The 19018-nt window shown below is 42.7% G+C and overlaps 2 protein-coding genes across 2 annotated transcripts; one reads left to right on the top strand and one right to left on the bottom strand.

The window, feature by feature from the left end:
* The first annotated feature begins 899 nt into the window (after positions 1 to 899).
* On the top strand, positions 900 to 16608 carry fxn (frataxin). The gene is made up of 6 exons (XM_063490491.1): positions 900 to 1095; positions 1180 to 1260; positions 2349 to 2440; positions 2535 to 2655; positions 11655 to 11752; positions 15556 to 16608. The coding sequence occupies exons 1-6, from the start codon at positions 988 to 990 to the stop codon at positions 15692 to 15694; spliced, it is 639 nt and encodes a 212-aa protein (XP_063346561.1). The 5' UTR covers positions 900 to 987; the 3' UTR covers positions 15695 to 16608.
* LOC134639026 (uncharacterized) lies at positions 4165 to 7783 on the bottom strand. The gene is made up of 2 exons (XM_063490030.1): positions 7373 to 7783; positions 4165 to 7180 (listed from the first exon to the last, which is right to left on the bottom strand). The coding sequence occupies exons 1-2, from the start codon at positions 7766 to 7768 to the stop codon at positions 6536 to 6538; spliced, it is 1041 nt and encodes a 346-aa protein (XP_063346100.1). The 5' UTR covers positions 7769 to 7783; the 3' UTR covers positions 4165 to 6535.
* Positions 16609 to 19018: the final 2410 nt, after the last annotated feature.

Here is a 19018-nt window from a genome sequence, read left to right as displayed (position 1 = left end):
ACCACAGGACTGCAGGACCCCGCAGGACTGATGCCAGCAGGGAGGGGGGATGTTATGCACCTTATGTCAAACCCTGATTTATGATGGGAAAGTAATAAAAGGTTATGACAGCCACAGTTTTTATGAATATGATACAATTATGGCAACACGGTGGTGCGGTGATCAGCACTGTTGCCTCACAGTAAGAAGGTCCTGAGTACTCTCTGATGCTGTAGGAATAGGGGTTTTATTTTAAACGCACATGCAGTGCAGGCATATAAAGAGCGGTGTTACAGTTATGTCAAAGATGCACCAAAGAAGACAGCCGACCAAAGCGGGATAGTATTTATTGTTCCTGAGTTTCATGCTAAAGTAAGGAAAATGATCAGTGACAGTTTAATAGTGTACAGAAATAGTTTCAGTTCTGTCAGCTGTCCAGTGGACTGAAGACGCAAGACCAGCGAGATCAGTGATATGTTCAGACTCAAGCTCATCACTGGCTAGTTTGCAAGACAGTGACTCAGATAGCAGGCCAGACACTCTTTTCGAGATTCAGCAAACACTGTACAGAGTCAACGAGATGGAGCTTATAGTCACCACCTTATGGGTACCATGGGTATCAGTGGATTGGTTATCAGTGTTAGCAGGACAGAGATTAAGAGTAGAATACGGCAGAAAATGGAAGAAAGATGTCAAAAGCAATGGGAGGAAAACATGTTTTAATGTCAGAAATATGATGCTGAAAGAAGACAGCTGATCCAGAAGCTCGGTGATATGAAAATGGAAATGGACTTGGTTGATTTATTTTTAAGAACTCGAGTATTATCGGGCCATATTTAGTTTTTTAAGACAAACTCATTCTCCACACCAGCAGGGGGCGGCAATGCACCAGTTTGCTGTTTGCCAACCGCCAACAAATGACGACAAAGAAAGAAAGAAGCAGACGAGGAAGAAGAAGAAGCGTTGGCTGTCAACACACCGGGAGTATTTATCGGGAGTCAGTAAACCATGCGTCTGTTCTGTAAGACAGCAGGGATCTACTCACACATGTGTCAGCTCGCGAGCACACAGGTCAACATGCTGACACAGCAGAGGAAGAAGGATCTGGCGAACCAGGTACGAGCTGAGTCCAGTATGACTGTACATGATGCTAATGTTACATACGAGCCACACTGACAGTGACCTTTATGTCCACCGTAGTTTTGGAGATTATCTCACCTCCCGGGGCTTCGTCCGTTCATTAACCACACGCTGCATCCCCCCTGCCGGCCTTCACACAGCGTAAGTTCAGCTTGTACTCGGTGGTGATTAGTTTAAACTGTAACGAGCCTGCTTCTCGACCATCTCCAGTTTATCTACAAGTGTTTGGTCTGGTTTTTACAGAGACGGTCCCTACACTCTCTCTCTCTCTCTCTCACTCACTCACTCACTCACTCACTCACTCACACACACACACACACACACACACACACACACACACACACACACACACACACACACACACTAAACCGTCTTTCCTCACTATGTAACAAATCAGTATGAATTGTATCAAATTAAAACACAACCTGTGTGGGGCCTGTTTAAACTCTCCATGGACATCCTCACTGTTCTGCACTCCGTCCTGACTGAAGAGTTGTTCAAATGTTATTACTTCTATAGTTGAATATTATCACAAATGTGTACTGTTTGATGGTGTAGGAATTTTCAAACCATCCCTTTAGGAAAAGAAGCAATAAAACCCTCAAAACACCTCAGTACACTATAAACCATATTAATGGAAAATTCAGCTTAAATGAGCAATATCTCAGTCGATCAGTTGTCTTATTGTGTGTTGTAATACAGTAAACATCCTCTTTACTGCATGAGTGTATTGCATCTGTTTTGAACACATTTTTGACAAGCCTGTGAAATACTGGGAGAATATAGTCTGGAAAGATGACACCAAAGTTGAACTCTGCCAGAGGCTGCGAGAATGGCTCAGCCAATCACCTGACCCGAATCCAACTGGAAAATCTATGGAAAGACCTGATGCTCAGAGTTCATAGAAGGGCCCACAGAACCTTTGAAGAAGTAAACAAAGTTTAATAGAGAGGCTTACAGTTAGAATTAGCTTATGTCTCAGTCCAAAATCAGGGAGTGCCTTGCACCTCCAAATTCAACACTTTATTAAGGATAAAAGTACGTGTCACAAATGTTTCACATCGAGTGATTTCATGATCTGTCTTCAAATGGGAAAATATACAAACTATAAATTTCAAAGTTGGCCATAAATACTCAACAAGGTGCATACATGTCAGAAACCAGCTGAGCATAAAACTGGACTAAGGAGAAGAATAATTAAACAAGTTTGTTGGTGTTTTCTATTTCAGTGGTTCGGGAGCAGAATTAATGGCTGCAGGTGGCGCAAAACCATCTACCTGAATTCACAGAGTCAGAAAAAAGTCACCCTCGTGCATGTAAGGTAACCAATATTTTGGTTTTTGTTTTTCTCCTTAGTCATTGCTTAAGCTTTGACTACTTGAACTAATTTCTAACTTTCTGTCATTCTCTAAAAGTGAACTGTCTGTAGCAGCATATGAGAAGCTGGCCGATGAGACATTGGACGCTCTGGCTGATTACTTTGAAGACCTCACAGATGAAGCTTTTACTGGGGCAGACTATGATGTTGTCTTCTCTGTAAGTCTATAGATGTTGTAAAGGTTGCTAACTGTAAAGTGAACTTTAATGGTAGCCGTAATAAATGATGGCAGAATTATCAAAATGCTTATTTACAGAAACTAAATGATGAACATACAATTACAGTAGGGCTGCCACAAACCATTATTTTGATAGTCGACTAGTCATCGGTTATTTTTGCAATTAGTCGACTAATCAGATCATGCATGCACTGGACGTACAGCTTATTGCACCAGCAGCATCTGCTCTTATATAACTATCATTAGCTTACAGCTTTAAGTGTTTCAGGTATGTGCTAACTAAAAATAAAGACAAGATGATAGTTTATTAAATTTTAATGAAATTTGCAGATTGGTTCAGTGAAGTTTAATAAACTCAGCCGTCTGCTCCTTGCTGTCTAAAATATAACAGGACACCGGAGTAAACTCTCGAGCATCTCACCTTCTGATAATCAGCTGTCTGCTTGATGTTTATTCAGCTGTGTAAAAAGTATAACTTTAATCTCAGCCAAACCGATTTACTCAGGAACAAATAAAATACTGAAAAAAGCCAAACAATAACATTTTAAGTTATCTAAGTGACTTATATATCATGTTTAACCTGAGTAGCCAAAGACGGCGGTGGGTTTGAAAACGATGTGCCGGGAGTCCGGTGTTCTCGCCGGCTCTAGTGACCCTTGACCTCCCCGTCAGCTCGTCTCCGAAAACGTCAGAGCACTTTTGCAAATATGTGGTGTCTTGATAAACCGAGCAGATATTTGAAGTTTACACAGCTACATGCTCGCCTGAGAATATCTTAAAAGTTTATTTTGTGATCCAGAAAGAATAATAAGAGTAACATTAAACTAAGTTGGAAACTTAGTTGTTGGAAACTGGAATTGGCTGGGCCGCGCTATGAATTCTGGGATAGGTTGGGGATAACGAAGTATACACCCGACCCATCCTTTAAATCTGGGGAAAAGGAGGACGCATTTGTCGACCGCATTTGGAGGAGTCTACAAATTTGGACAGCCTTCGTCGTGTCGCTGTAACGTAATCGGCCTACAAGTGCGGGCACAGGAGGATGCGGTTCCTGAATTTGGACACAGCTACGATACCGGACACTGCTTCTTCTTCTTTGGTGTTTAACGGCAGCTGGCATCCTTGTACATGCAGTGCTGCCATCTTCTGTTTCAGTCTGTTATTACACTCTTAAATCCTACTACTTATTCCTGTGTCTTTCAGGATATTACAAAGCTTCAAACGACGCGTCGACTATTAAATTAGTCGTCGATGATTTTGATAGGCGGCATAATCGTGGCAGCTCTAAATTAAATATTACAAAATAGCTCTAAGAAGTACAAATGGCTCTAATATATAAATATCCCAGTATATTACACATTGAATATGGATCCATTTGAAACTGAGGTGCCCCTCTTATTATTACGGACTTTGTTATTTTGTCAATAGAGGATGTGATAACTCTTCAACTACTGCAGGGTGTACTTGTGCTCTTAGACGAATTGTTCAGAAAGGAAGCCACAGACAGGAAAGATGTCTTGTGTCATTGAGTGGTGACTCTGGGTAATCTCTCACAGAACGTGCTCCTGTGACTTGCTGTGGAATGGGTGGGAGGTATTATTGGCATCTTGAAGATGGAAGTCACTGAGGTTAACACTCCTGACTCCATGGAAGAGTGGATGATGTCAACTGTAAGGGGGGCACAGAGAAGGTAGACATGTGTAGTCTAAGGAGCTTGGAAAGAAAAGCGTCTGGACTTCTTTAAGTTGCTTGAAGACGTTTCACCTCTCATCCGAGAAGCTTCTTCAGTTCTAGGGTCAAATGGTGGGGAGTCCCAGATTTAAGCTCTGTTGGAGTGTCCCCCCAAAGAGGGACAAAGGACCCCCTGGTGATCCTCTAATCACATGAGCCAAGGTGTGAAAACGGGTGCAGGTCACAATCAGCCAAGGTTTTGGTTGAGCTCATTGTGAAACCTGGCCCCACCCTATCATGTGATTTCCTGAGGTCAGATGGCCCAGGGTGTGAGTGGGCATTAAGGCGTCTTGGAAGGATCTCAGAACTGGATTATAGATGGCAGACAGTTGGTGTCGTAAACCACCGCCTCTGTTCAAAGATGGTCGCTCACAGTGGACGTAAATGGCTTCTTTCACTCCTCTTTCAAACCATCTGTCCTCTCTGTCCAAAATGTAATCATTGGCGTCCTCGAAAGAGTGACCTTTGACCTTTTAGATGCAGATGGACTGCTGAGTCTTGTCCCGTGGAGGTGGCTCTTCTATGTTGTGCCATGCGCTTGTGAAGTGGCTGTTTGGTCTCTCCAATGTAGAGGTCAGCTGTACAGCATACACCACGTTGTTAAGTTTGTGTTTTGGAGTTTTGTCTTTCGGGTGAACCAGTTTCCATCTGAGTGTGTTGCTGGGTCTGAAGTACACTGGGATGTCGTGCTTGGAGATGCACCGGCTACATAGGGGATGACAATGTTGTTGCGTCTGTCTTTCATATCCTCCCTCGCTGGTGTCTGATCTTCTTTTCTGTGCATCTTTGCTGACTTTATGAACGCCCAATTAGGATAACCGCATGTTTTGAGTGCTTCCTTTACGTGTGTGTGTGTTCCTTCTTTTTCCCTTCAGGCTTAGAGGGAACATGTTCTGCCTGGTGGTGTAGGGTCCTGATTACTCCCAGTTTGTGTTCCAGAGGGTGATGGGAGTCAAAGAGGAGGTACTGGTCTGTGTGTGGGGGCTTCCGGTAAACTTCAATGTTGAGGTTTCCATTCTCTTCAGTGTGCACAGCGCAGTCCAGGAAAGGCAAACAGTTATCCTTTGTGTCTTCCCTGGTGAACTTGTTGTTTTTATCCATGGCGTTAATGTGCGCAGTGAAGGATTCCACTTCTTGTGTTTTGATTTTGACCCAGGTGTCGTCTACATATCTGTACCAGTGGCTGGGTACTCTTCCTTTAAAAGAGCCAAGAGCCTTTCTTTCCACTTCCTCCATGTAAAGGTTGGCTACAATAGGTGACACGGGGGAGCCCATGGCACAGCCATGTTTTTTGTCTGTAGAAACCCTCATTGTATTTAAATATGTGGTGGTAAGGCAGAGGTCTAACAGTGTGCAGATCTGATCGGGGTGAAGCTGGTCCTGTCTTCCAAGGAGCTGTCTTCTTGTAGTCGTTTTCTGACAGTCTCCACTGCTTCCGTGGTGGGTATGCACGTCAAGAGAGAGACTACAGCAAAGGACACCATGGTTTCATCTGGATCATGTGTAAGTTTCTGGACCTTGTTGGTGAAGTCGGTGGAGTTTTTGGTGTGATGTGGGGCATTCCCCACTAGGGGTGCTAGGATGGTAGCAAGGTGATTTCATTCAGGAATTTTCTGACTTTCTGTCTGTGATGTTGCCGACCACTGATAGGTTGCCAATCCTTGGTGATTTACAGTTTTTGCCCGTTGCTTGAACACATTTTGCAAAACTTTGCTCATTGTGCCAAAACTCTAAACACAAATAAACATGACACAACACTGGGAAATATACCATTCACATCTGTGCCAAATTGAAACTCTACTCTCAAAACCTAAACTCTGCTATCAAAACCTAACATTCCTTTGTCAAAATGACACATACCTGCATCATATGCAAACACTTTCAGATCAGGGGGAACACACTAGTCTACTTTATATAAAACACTGCAGTCTTTGAGTTTCATTGTTTATTCAGAAGGCATATTTGCAGGAGACACATTTTCAAACAACCAAAAAAGCAAATAGGCCTACTCAATATTGTACATTGCAGCACTGTACATTGCAGTACCATGAATTCAGATAAAGCAAAAAAAAAAAAAACAACACTATACTGTAAACACAAAAAATCATGACAATTGTGCATACGTGGGCTCATGGATCCCGCCGTCTGTTGGGGTCTGGCCACAGGACATCATCGACATCGCAAGCAATGTCTTCTCCCGCTAGGCACCGGGGAAAATATCCCCTTGCATGTCGAAACCATCCATGGATTGCTGTCACCTGAATGTCGCCGCAGGCCTGTTCCATTGCCTGCAGAAGAGGCATGCGGGCATGTGGTTGGCGGTCATATACACGCCATCTCCAAGCCAAAAAAAATTCCTCTATAGGGTTTAAAAATGGTGAGTAAGGGGGCAAGTATACCACTTCAAGTTGACTGTGGTTGGAGAACCAGGCCTGGACCAGAGCAGCCCGATGGAAACTGACATTATCCCATATCACCACAAACCTGGGCTGATCTGGTCTGTTCTGTACAACTATATTATGGAGAGCATCTAGAAATGTGAGTATATGTTGGCTATTGTATGGACCTAGTTTTGCATGATGATGCAGAAGCTCTCGAAGGCTTATGGCGGCACACAATGTGATATTTCCCCCGCGCTGCCCTGGGACGTGCACAATTGCCCTTTGGCCAATTACAAGACGACCCCGTCGTCTTGTTTTGCACAGGTCGAATCCAGCTTCATCAATGAAAATGAATTCATGAGGCTGTGCAGCTCCATCCATGGCCAAGATTCTCTGTAAAAAAAAAAAAAAAAGAGAGAACATATTACTGTACTACAGTGCTACACATACAGAACCCTCACCCCGTCACACAGGTACCTGTGTAGCTCTCAGAATGGATCCATGTGGTACTGATATGGTACATATTCAGCTGCTACTGGATTTCACCAATACTGTATTGTAAATGTAAAGGACAGTTAAACTTACCCGTACATATTCAGCTCGAAGGCCTTTGACCCTGTCACTGTTCCTCTCAAATGGGACTCTGTAGAGCTGCTTCATGGTGATGCTGTGTTTTCCCAAGATGGGTCTGATGGTGGTGATGCTCACATGGTTTATGTTGTTGAACACTTGCCTGTCTGCAAGTATTTTCTTTCGTAGCTGGTGGAGACGGATGGCATTGTCTGCCCTCACTAGGTCCACAACGGCAAGTTCCTGCTGTTGTGTGAACAGGCGTTGGCGTCCTCCCCCAGAAGGTCTTCGAGTCATTCTAGAGACATACAACCACATATTGTCATCGGTTTGCTTATTTTTCTTACAGTACTTTACTGTATATACTGTACCATCCACTGTACAACACTGTACTTCAATATAAGTAATCATGGTATGTTTCACAAAAACTACCACTTTGGCTGCAAAAGGAGCATTAGCACCCTGCAATACCCTGTACACTTGATATGGTAATGTGATATACTGTAGAACAGTGCTATAAAAACCATCTGAGTAGAGTAGAAGGTAGAGAGGTGACGACATACCTGTTTTCTAGTCGGCATGTTCGTATTACAGATGCCACTGTGAAGCGGCTTAGATGTGGGTGGACTCTCTGCCCAGCTTCCCTCATAGTCAGGCCATGGTTGATGACATGGTCCACCAAAGTTGCTCTTATATCATCAGAAATATGGGTCCGTGCATGGCCTCTTCGACCTCCTCCTCCTCCTCCTCCTCCTCCTCTTCTTGCTCTCCCTCCATCCATGCTTGCAAAGTTCTTGAAATGGCTAAACTGAGGGCTTTTTGTAGTTGGCTAATTGGTGTTCAGTTTTGCAAATAAGTGCCTTCAGGTGTGTATTTGAGTGGTTGCAATTACCTGATGTATTTTGTATTTTGGATACATGTGTTTTCCAAATGGCACCCTGAAATTTCATTTTTGAACGAAGTGTCTTATGTATGAAATAGAGTGTAGTATGCAGGACCATGTGTGTTGCATAAAGGAGTAAGTGTGTTGCATAATTGCAACTAGAGTGCAAAGCAGCGCTTTTGTTTAAGGTATGGGTACATGTGTTTGAGGTATGATAAGATAAGATAAGATGACCTTTATTAGTCCCACACGTGGGAAATTTGTTTTGTCACAGCAGGAAGTGGACAGTGCAAAAGTTATGAAGCAAAAATTAGAATAAAATAAAATAAGAATAAATACAGTATACAACTGTACAGAATAGAATAAAATAAAATACTATATACAGTAGAATAAAATAGAATAAAATATGCAATAAGATAAAAATAGAATACAAGTGCTATATACAACTCAGTAAAAATACAACGATGCCAAAAAAGTATGGTAACAAAAGCTTCAAGTTGTGTTACTTTAGTCTAAGCATGGGTTTATAGTGTTCAAGCAACGGGCAAAAACTGTAAATGTCCACGTGTTGTCCCTTCAAACCTTTGGTTAGGGAATTTTTACAACTCCTGGAGTCATGTAACTTAACCCAGTCGGTCAGTGGCCCCACACACAAACAGGGACACACTCTAGACCAGTGATTCTTAACCATGGGGCCGCTGCCTATTTTTTGGCCGTGAGCCACCTTGAGGGCTGCAAGGACATCATACGTTGTTAATTGAAGATACCATGGACTACTGTTATCCATGAAAATCTCAGTTACTATACAGCTTCCCGCTGCTTGGTGGGAGTTGTTTAATCAGCCTCAATAAGCAAGCAGAAGAAGACACTCGTTTGCACGTAGCAAAAGATATGGAGAAGTTCTTCAAATGCAATAATGAAGTGACGACACCCTCAAATCTGGAATCCCAGCTTCTTTGAAGTTGCAGTGGGGCAAACTGGACTTGGGCTCCTTCTGGACTGGTGTCTGTACCCATGTCTGGCACTGAGAGCTGTGAAACTCCTTCTCCCATTCACAATTACATATCTGTGTGAATCAGGATTTTCCACTGTGGCCACAACCAAGACCAAAGCCCGAAGCAGACTCAGAGGAACACTGGAAGCTGCTCTGAGAGTGAGCCTTTCCCCCAGTCCACTCAGACTGGATCTGATGGTGTCTCAGAGGCAGCCTCAGGTGTCTCATTAAGAGGTGAACATAAAGGGGAGTTACTGTTGTGACTGTTTGTCTCGCATATAAAGCGTAACTTCTGCTTTTGCCAATTTAAAAGGAAAAAAAAAAAGATTTACTGCTGAAGCAAGTTTCAGACTTTCAGACTCACTCACAGATTATAAAGTTATATGTTCATTTGCACTTTATTTAAATGTTATAACAGTTTGTTTATTTATTCATTCATATAATTAGAAAACTATTTTGAATGTATTTATTTGATCACCACATTATTTATCCAGTTTCTTTTCTCCCTTTTTTCTTGTCTCTTTTGCTGTAGTAAAATTGAATTATTAATTATTTTTGTGTTATTAAGCCTGACTTGAGCCTTTCAATTTCTACTTGCAGTTTGGTTTGTTCTATGAATTGTTAACCTGTTTGGCATTTTCTTTTATGTGCAGGTTCACATACACATAATAAATAAATAAATAAATGTCCTTGTGATTATTACATTGCTTCATGTCCTCATCATATTTATTTGACAAGGTTTTAGCTGATAAAATGAAGTAGATTTGATTTTAGTTATTAAATATAAATCAAACCAAAAGCAACATCAATTTATTCAGTATAGTGTTAATATCTGAATGAGGCCCCGGGGCCACTTTGTAGTGGAAAGGTTGGGCCCCGAGGTAACAAAGGTTAAGAACCCCTGGTCTAGACCTCATCTTGTCATCTGGGCTTTCAGTGATCAGTGTTGAGGTGATTGATGTGTCCATCTAATCATAATCTCATTTTGTTTAATATCCCCATTCCTCACTCATCTCCTAAACAAACCCAGACCGCCTCTTTTATACACCCTATAATGTCTGAAATCTCCTTTAACCACCTTTTAACGAAAGTTCTCCTTGTCGCAGTAACCCTGATGAGCTACTTGCATGCTTTAGTTCAGCTTGTACCAACAATGCACAGACTGCATCAATTAGAAACTCAGCCTTGGTTAAATAATGTCCCTCGTGCCGTCAAACAGAAATAAAGGAAAGCAGAATGAAAATGGAAGAAAGATCAGCTCCATGTCTCTCACCAAGTGTTTAGAGATTGTCTGAATAACTATCAGGCAGAACGAGTAAATTATTTTTATTACAAAGAAGTCTGATAATCCTAAAGTCCTATCCAACACAATCACCTCTGTCCTGCATCCCACCACTACAGCCATATCTGAGCCCGCCTCTCACACCTGTGAGGATTTTCAAAGGTTCTTTACTGAAAAAATGAATCATATCAGCGAACGTATTCTGCTCCCATCCCCAGAGCCTTCTGAACCACCTATATGTTCATCCTTTCTCACCTATTTCAAACCAGTCTCATTATCCCATCTTACTGATATAATAATGCACATGACACCAACTACTTGCCCTGTGAATGTGTTCCCTACGCCATTTCTCAGAGAAGACAGTCGGCCCTAACATCCTCGCTATTGTTAGTAGCAGCGTCTGAAATGGAACTGTTCCTCATTCTTTTAAACAAGCTGCTGTCCAGCTGCTTCTAAAAACACCTGGTTTGGACCCGTCAGTTCTTAGTCATTTTTAGTATATCAGTCTGGTTTCAGAGCCTTCCACAACACAGTCTGCTCTACTGAAGGTGTTCAATGCTTTTAGCTGCTTTAATTCCTCTAGACCTGAGTGCAGCGTTTGACACAGTTGATCACACAATCCTATTAAACCATTAGAAGACGTGCGTCGGCATTCAAGGCTCTGCTCTAAGATGGTTTGCCTCTTAGAGAGCAGAACATACTCTGTGATGCTGGGTAACAAATATTACCCTGCTACACTCGCTTGTGGAGTACCTCAAGGCTCTTTTCTGGGCTGTTTTATTCTCCCTATACATGCTCCCATCAGGCTTCATTTTTCAGAAACACCAAATTTCTTATTACTGTTATGCAGATGATACATAGTTGTATCTCTGTCTAAAACCAGGCGTTGATAGTACATCTGGTAAATTGCTACAGTAATTTTAAGGGCAAAAAACAGCTTTTCAGTCATAGTCACCAAAATCAAACAGAAAGGGATTGAAACAATTTACGTTTTTTGCGATAAACTTTACATACATATTAAATGAATATAAATTAAATTAAGATTAGTCATACTCCATGTAGATGTTTGGTCAAAATTGCTTTGATAGATGGATGAAAATAGAACCGTTTTTTTTTTCAATTGTTTCTTGTTTAACAGAGCGGTGTTCTGACAGTGAAGCTGGGTGGAGACCATGGCACCTATGTGATCAACAAACAGACACCAAACAAACAAATCTGGCTTTCTTCTCCTACCAGGTAAGACTCAAGCTTTGTATCACTTCATGGTAATATGAGTAAATGGAACCCAAAAATGTCTTAATACAGTCTTGTCAACATTTTCCACTAAGCTGAGTTTTGTTTTTTATAATTCTAAATGATTATTAAGATGCCAATAAGTGACTTATGTGTTACCAACATTACTAATCTGGTCAGCTTTGATTTAAGTAATAAATCTGTGTTCACTTAATTAAAGTGACCAAAAAAGGCTAAACTTGTTGATTAACGCAGACATGAAAATATTTCATTATTGTAGCGATTAAATCCTATATTTTGACGCTCTGGTTGCTAATTGTTTGTTAGTAGTTTTTACGTGCACTCAAAGTTCACCATGCCAATCTTCGTTTCCATTTATATTCATGTGTCATTTATTTCCTTTGCAATGTCTGGTTTTCTTGACATTTCATTTATACAAACACAACAGGTAACTACATTAAGCACAGTAGAAACCGTTTGGCCCTTCTCATCAGCAACAGCTGAACAGAATTACCTTTGACCTTAAATAACCCCGTCCCTGCCTCTTGCATAATCACACCACCTATAAGCAAAAGTCCTTTCCATTTTCTCCTTCACCACCTGTTAGTTGTAGCTCTCTTGCACATCAGCCAATAGTGCCAACCTGTCTTCCTCTACACAGCAAAATCACCACTGTGAAATTGACTTGATATTCTATTGTTCTGTCTCTGCATACAGCAAAATGCACACCAAGAACATGCTCTATGGATTCAGCTATTTTCCATTTTTGCTCAAATTGTCTGTATTAAGACATTACAATGGTTTTTCAAGTTGATCCAGATACAGACGGACAAAATGGTGGTGACATAGTATCTGTAGACAAGCAGAAGAAGACGGCTGTAGTGATCGATGTAGCGATACCGAATGACAGCAACATCAGGAAGAAGGAACAGAAGCTGGAGAAGTACCAAGGGCTCAGAGAAGAGCTGGAGAAGATGTGGAGGCTGAAGGTAACAGTGGTCCCAGTGGTAATCGGAACAGTTGGTGCCGTGATCCCCACACTGGGCGAGTGGCTCCAGCAGATCCCGGGAACAACATCGGAGATCTCTGTCCAGAAGAGCGAAGTCCTGGGAACAGCTAAGATACTGCGCAGGACCCTCAAGCTCCCAGGCCTCTGGTAGAGGACCCGAGCTTGAAGGACAGACTGCCTGCAGGGGCGAGATGGGTGTTTTTTTTTTTTTTAATATAAGTTCCCCTCTCGCCCCTGCAGGCGGTCTGTCCTTCAAGCTCGGGTCCTCTACCAGAGGCCTGGGAGCTTGAGGGTCCTGCGCAGTATCTTAGCTGTTCCCAGGACTGTGCTCTTCTGGACAGAGATCTCCGATGTTGTTCCCGGGATCTGCTGGAGCCACTCGCCTATCTTGGGAGTCACTGCACCTAGTGCTCCGATTACCACGGGGACCACCGTTACCTTCACCCTCCACATCCTCTCGAGCTCTTCTCTGAGCCCTTGGTATTTCTCCAGCTTCTCGTGTTCCTTCTTTCTGATGTTGCTGTCATTCGGAACCGCTACATCAATTACTACGGCTGTCTTCTTCTGTTTGTCCACCACCACTATGTCCGGTTGGTTAGCCACCACCATTTTGTCCGTCTGTATCTGGAAGTCCCACAGGATCTTAGCCCGGTCATTCTCCACCACCCTTGGGGGCGTCTCCCATTTAGACCTCGGAACTTCCAGGCCATACTCGGCACAGATGTTCCTGTACACTATGCCGGCCACTTGGTTATGGCGCTCCATGTATGCCCTGCCTGCTAGCATCTTGCACCCTGCTGTTATGTGCTGGATTGTCTCTGGGGCATCTTTACACAGCCTGCACCTGGGGTCTTGCCTGGTGTGATAGACCCCAGCCTCTATGGATCTTGTACTCAGAGCTTGTTCCTGTGCTGCCATGATTAGTGCCTCCGTGCTGTCTTTCAGTCCAGCTTTGTCCAGCCACTGGTAGGATTTCTGGATATCAGCCACCTCCTCTATCTGCCGGTGGTACATACCGTGCAGGGGCCTGTCCTTCCATGATGGTTCCTCGTCTCCCTCCTCTTTCTTGGGTTTCTGCTGCCTGAGGTATTCACTGAGCACGTTGTCAGTTGGGGCCATCTTCGTGATGTATTCGTGGATGTTTCTTGTCTCATCCTGGACTGTGGTGCTGACACTCACCAGTCCCCGGCCTCCTTCCTTCCGCTTAGCGTACAGCACCTGCATGGTCAGGAGCTTTTTTGTCTTTATGTCTTTATGTCAGTGGCTTCAATCTCCTCCTTTGGCCAGCCTATTACCCCAGCAGGGTACCTGATCACGGGCAGGGCGTAGGTGTTGATGGCCCGGATCTTGTTCTTACCGTTCAGCTAACTCCTCAGGACTTGCCTGACCCTCTGCAGGTACTTGGTGGTTGCAGCTTTCCTAGCGGCCTCTTCATGGTTCCCATTCGCCTGCGGGATCCCCAGGTACTTGTAACTGTCCTCTATGTCTGCAATGTTGCCTTCTGGTAGCTCGATCCCCTCAGTTCTGACTACCTTCCCTCTCTTTGTTACCATCCGACTACACTTCTCCAGTCCGAATGATGGAGAACAGCTGGTTTATTCTCCTGCCTTCTATCGCTCTGGTGTACCTCCTCAAGCGGCTGGCCAAGGCGTTGCTTGGCAGTTTCCAAGGCCTCAGGTATGGACAGCTTGCTGTATTTCTTATGCACCTTCTTTGTCGCGCCTTTCTGCAACTCCGTTAGTTGGCTAACCTCCCTCCGTGCTACTTTGATCTTGCACTCTAGCCTCCTTCTCCATGGAGGGTACTGCCCCTTGTGGCTGTTCAACTTGTAGCCAAGCATCTCACTGATCACTGCTGCCGTATTGTAGATCAGCTTGTTAGTGTCGGTAATCGTGGTTGTAGGTATCATCCGTAGTGCTGCATTAACATCCTCTAGCAGACCTTCTGAGGGTACTTCACGTAATGTTGGTAACCGGCTACGGGGGATCCAGGTTTCAAGCTTGGCCATGATCCTATCTTTCAGGTCAGTTCCTCTCGCACTCAACGATCCTTCTCCTATCGCACTTGGGGCTATGTACCCAATCTCGGGTGGGGGTGATGATATCTCCCCCCTGACCTGGCGTCCTGACTCCTCCTTGCCGTAGCATTTATGTTGTACCTCGTCAATCTCTAGCTGTGAGAGCAGTCCCTTCTTTCGAATGTTGGAACACTGAGCTACTAGTTGTTTCGCCGTCATTGTGGATGTTGGGTATCGAAGAATCCATAGGTCCCTCATCCTATTCATGTAACCCCTTCCGCCAGGGTTACTTGCGTAGTAGCATTCCAACAACGCCCTGTTTTCGTCTCTTGCCCACCGATGCCTTCTTGTTCCAGTAGCCCACTTGTCGTCAGGGTGCCCTGGTTCCTCAACACCTGACGCGGACCTTGTTGATCCGGGCGACGTCCGAGCCGGCATGCCTTCATATTTATCTGTCTCGCTCATGTCTGCGGTAGGCTCGCTTAGCATAGGGGGTCTAGCCTTAGGACCCTTACTGGATACAGACGCCCCAGGCGGGAATCGAACTTGCGATACATATATATATGTGTGTGTGTGTGTGTGTATATATATATATATATATATATATATATATATATATATATATATATATGTGTGTATATATGTATATATATATATATATATATATATATATATATATATATATATATATATATATAAAAACTGGTATAATAAGAAACTGTTATAAGTCAATATAGAGTAATGTTACTTCCCTCTTCTTTTCTTCTCTTGTGTTTACAGTGGACCCAAGCGCTATGACTGGACAGGTGAACGCTGGGTATATGCTCATGATGGCATCAGCCTTCACCAGCTGCTTTCTAAGGAGTTTTCCATTATCTTTAATAAGAACATTGACCTGTGTGACTTGCCCTATTCCTAAAACCCTGTTAAATGCTTGGAGTATTCACGGACTCAGTGGCTCACAGACTGAATTTCTGTACAGCATACACACTATCTGTCAAAGTAAATAATGAAATGATGTATAAAATGCTGTTTCTGTTGCATTCTTCATTCTCTCAGCTGAATGACATCATCACATTGAGCTTTTTCACCACTCGTGAAGAAATATTGGAGTTAACGGTTTATTTGACCAGGGCTCTAATCTTGGCATCTGGGTAACTGATGTTTTCAAAGACCAACTCAGCAGCAGAATTCACACTAACTGGCCACTTTATTAGGTACACCTATTCAGCTGCTTTCACAGAATATCTAATCATGAAGTTGCATAGCAGCAACTCATTTAGGTATTAATATGCCCTGCTGAAATTTAAATCTAGAATCAGAATGGGGAAGAAAGGTGATTTAATTACCTTTTAAACATGGCCTGGTTCGTGGTACCAGATCAGTTTGTATGAATATTTGAGAAACTGCTGTTCTTCTGGGATTTTCTCACAAAACCATTTCTAAAGTTTAGAAAGCTCCAAAAAAGAGAAAATATCCGTTAAGCAGCAGTTCCCTGGGGCTTGTTGATACTACAGGTCAGTGGAGAGTATGTAGACTTCATGTTTCCCACACCTTGTTAAATCTGTGCCACAGAAAACTGTGACAATGCTGAAGGGCTTCATCCAAGTACTGCTAAGGTTTAACTGATAAAGTGACCAGTGAGTGTACATTAGATTACTGCAGAGATCATAGTTCATTTAGACATCACAGCATCAGAGTAAGCTCAGAAATGTCCATCATTTGAAGTCTTGTAAGAGTTCAGTAGTCATGGTCAGTGTGGCCACTGAAATCCAATGCTAATTCTGTGTTTTTCAATGAAAGTAATTAAATGCTTTACCTGTCACTTCTCAACTTCTGTCTGTGAACATGTCTTTGTGGAGTCTCAGTCATCCAGGTCATCTTAAAAGCATCTGGAGTTTCTAAGGCTACGTCCACACTAATACGTTTTCGTTTGAAAACGCATAGTTTTCTCTCCATTTTGGCCTCCCGTCCACACTGAGACGGCGTTTTCCCCGAAGGAAAACGCAGGGTTTTGAAAACGCTCTCGAAAACGAATACATTTGAAGACGGTGCTTTTGCGTCGCAGTGTGGACAGTGAAAACTGAGACTTTGGAAAACGATGATGCATGTTAGTCATGTGGTGCAGTCATGTGACCAATTAAACAAAGATAGCGGAGGGCATTATACAGCAGTTGTTTTGTTTGCTCTCAATTTTGACAGCCCTATTAAAGATTAATATCAGTCTGTACATGCTCCAGATAGCTTTTCTTCAAATTCTTTCATTCTCACTCGCTTTTGCAACTTTGTACTTTTGTGTTACTTGCAGCAACAACTCCACCTCATTGTTAGTCCATTTAAACTCGGTGCTTTTCCTCGACATATGGCTGCAATGTTTCAAAGAGCAGGAAAGTAAATAAACGGCAGACAGAAATGAGGCAGGCCGAATCTTCTTGCGTTTCACGCATGCACAGTACTGAAACATAAGCGTTTTCTGGCCATTTCAATGTGCACGCACAACTCTGTGAAAACGACTGAAAACGATAGTGTGGATGCGGAGCGTTTTCAGAGGAAAATGCCGTTTTCAAATCTATCCGGGCCAGTGTGGACGTAGCCTAAGTTCATGAATATGTTTCACTTGTTGTTTCAGAGGTTTCTGCAGAACTGCAGGATGAATTGACATCAATGTCAGTGATGTTTGATGATATTTTGTGTAATATTTTAAAGTTTGATTATGATCTATATTATATAATAACCAATTCAGCCACAAAGTATCAGTTGGTTTTCAGACAATGACAATGACAATGGGCTTAGAGTGAACAAAGTAATAATGGCTCATCTCTGAGACTTCAAGCCATTCACACACACACTCAGACATTAGAACAGTCATTTTTACCACTCAAACTACATTTCTCATTTATATCCTGATCAAACCTATTGATTTGTCTTTGATTAATAATAAAACTGCTTTATTATTAGGCAATAAGGAAAAGCTCTGTTTTAGCACAATCATTTTGAATCACATAAGGCTGCATATTAAGACCCTTTACGCTCTCTCAGCTGGGATGTAGGGGGCAGTGTTCGAACGGAATTATTTGAAGTGCCTCAATTCTATGCTTTATATTAACTAAAATGCCATATAACCATATATTGTATTATTAAGTGGATACGGCCCTGAAAATAAAGGCATTAGACTAGGTGTCCTTGGGGGTAGAAGGCTGTAGACTCTCGCTCACGCTTGCCTGGGAGAAAGTAGATAACAGGGGACCATCTTCTAGTGTGTTTTCTCACTCACTATGTGTTAAACCTCTCTGCATCGAATCATATCTGTTATTAATCTCTGTCTCTCTTCCACAGCATGTCTTTATCCTGTTTTCCTTCTCTCACCCCAACCGGTCGCAGCAGATGGCCCCGCCCCTCCCTGAGCCTGGTTCTGTCGGAGGTTTCTTCCTGTTAAAAGGGAGTTTTTCCTTCCCACTGTCGCCAAAGTGCTTGCTCATAGGGGGTCATATGATTGTTGGGTTTTTCTCTGTATTTATTATTGTGCGATCTACTGTACAATATAAAGCGCCTTGAGGCGACTTTTGTTGTGATTTGGCGCTATATAAATAAAATTGAATTGAATTGAATTGAAAGTTACTAAAATGCTGTTTAGAGTAGAGAGGGACCAGCAGATTGATTGTTTGATTTTAATTGATTGTTTATTCTGAAAAAAAAAAAAAAACAGGAATGGGATATTACACTGCTGCATTATACTGCTGATTTATAAGAAATGCTGTTTGCAGAGAGTCGTGGCCTTATTTCTCTGATTAGAAAGAACAAAACATACTGCACAGGAAGCCAAGGTTGTAATTTAGGATCACTGAGAGAGAGAAAGAATGTGGATGTTTAGGTGTTATGACTTTAGAGGGGGGCTGAGGCTATAAGAGTTTGAGTAACGGTTCGACACTTTGAGATTTTGCCGGAGACCCCGTCCGGACATTTGTAATGAGTATTGTATGGAATAAAGAGATTGTTGACTGAGCATTAAACACCGAGTTTTATTCTTCCTTCAGCCCAAAGATCAAAGAATTGGGATAATTTAACAGCAACGAGGGGGACTTGAACCTCTTTGTACCCCAGGTCGTACAACAATGCCCCACCTGCTAATATCTCACACCCAGCGGTGTTGGATTGTCTCAGGGGCATCTCTAACTAACCCTAATCTGATCCTATGGGTATTACCCAGTATGCAACTGGGAGTTCAGTGTTGCAAAGTTCAGAT

This window comes from Pelmatolapia mariae, linkage group LG12 (assembly GCF_036321145.2).
Source record: "Pelmatolapia mariae isolate MD_Pm_ZW linkage group LG12, Pm_UMD_F_2, whole genome shotgun sequence".
In the NCBI taxonomy this organism is placed as follows: Eukaryota; Metazoa; Chordata; class Actinopteri; order Cichliformes; family Cichlidae; genus Pelmatolapia; species Pelmatolapia mariae.
This window is presented reverse-complemented; position numbering and strand designations above follow the sequence as displayed.

Bases quoted from the DNA above. Each gene is read 5' to 3' on its own strand.
- fxn (XM_063490491.1), top strand. From the start codon at position 988: ATGCGTCTGTTCTGTAAGACAGCAGGGATCTACTCACACATGTGTCAG. The intron at 1,261-2,348 runs GTAAGTTCAGCT...TTTCTATTTCAG, and splicing joins CCTGCCGGCCTTCACACAGC to TGGTTCGGGAGCAGAATTAA. The intron at 2,441-2,534 runs GTAACCAATATT...ATTCTCTAAAAG, and splicing joins GTCACCCTCGTGCATGTAAG to TGAACTGTCTGTAGCAGCAT.
- LOC134639026 (XM_063490030.1), bottom strand. From the start codon at position 7,768: ATGATTACTTATATTGAAGTACAGTGTTGTACAGTGGATGGTACAGTA. The intron at 7,181-7,372 runs GTAAGTTTAACT...TTTTTTTTACAG, and splicing joins TTCGAGCTGAATATGTACGG to AGAATCTTGGCCATGGATGG.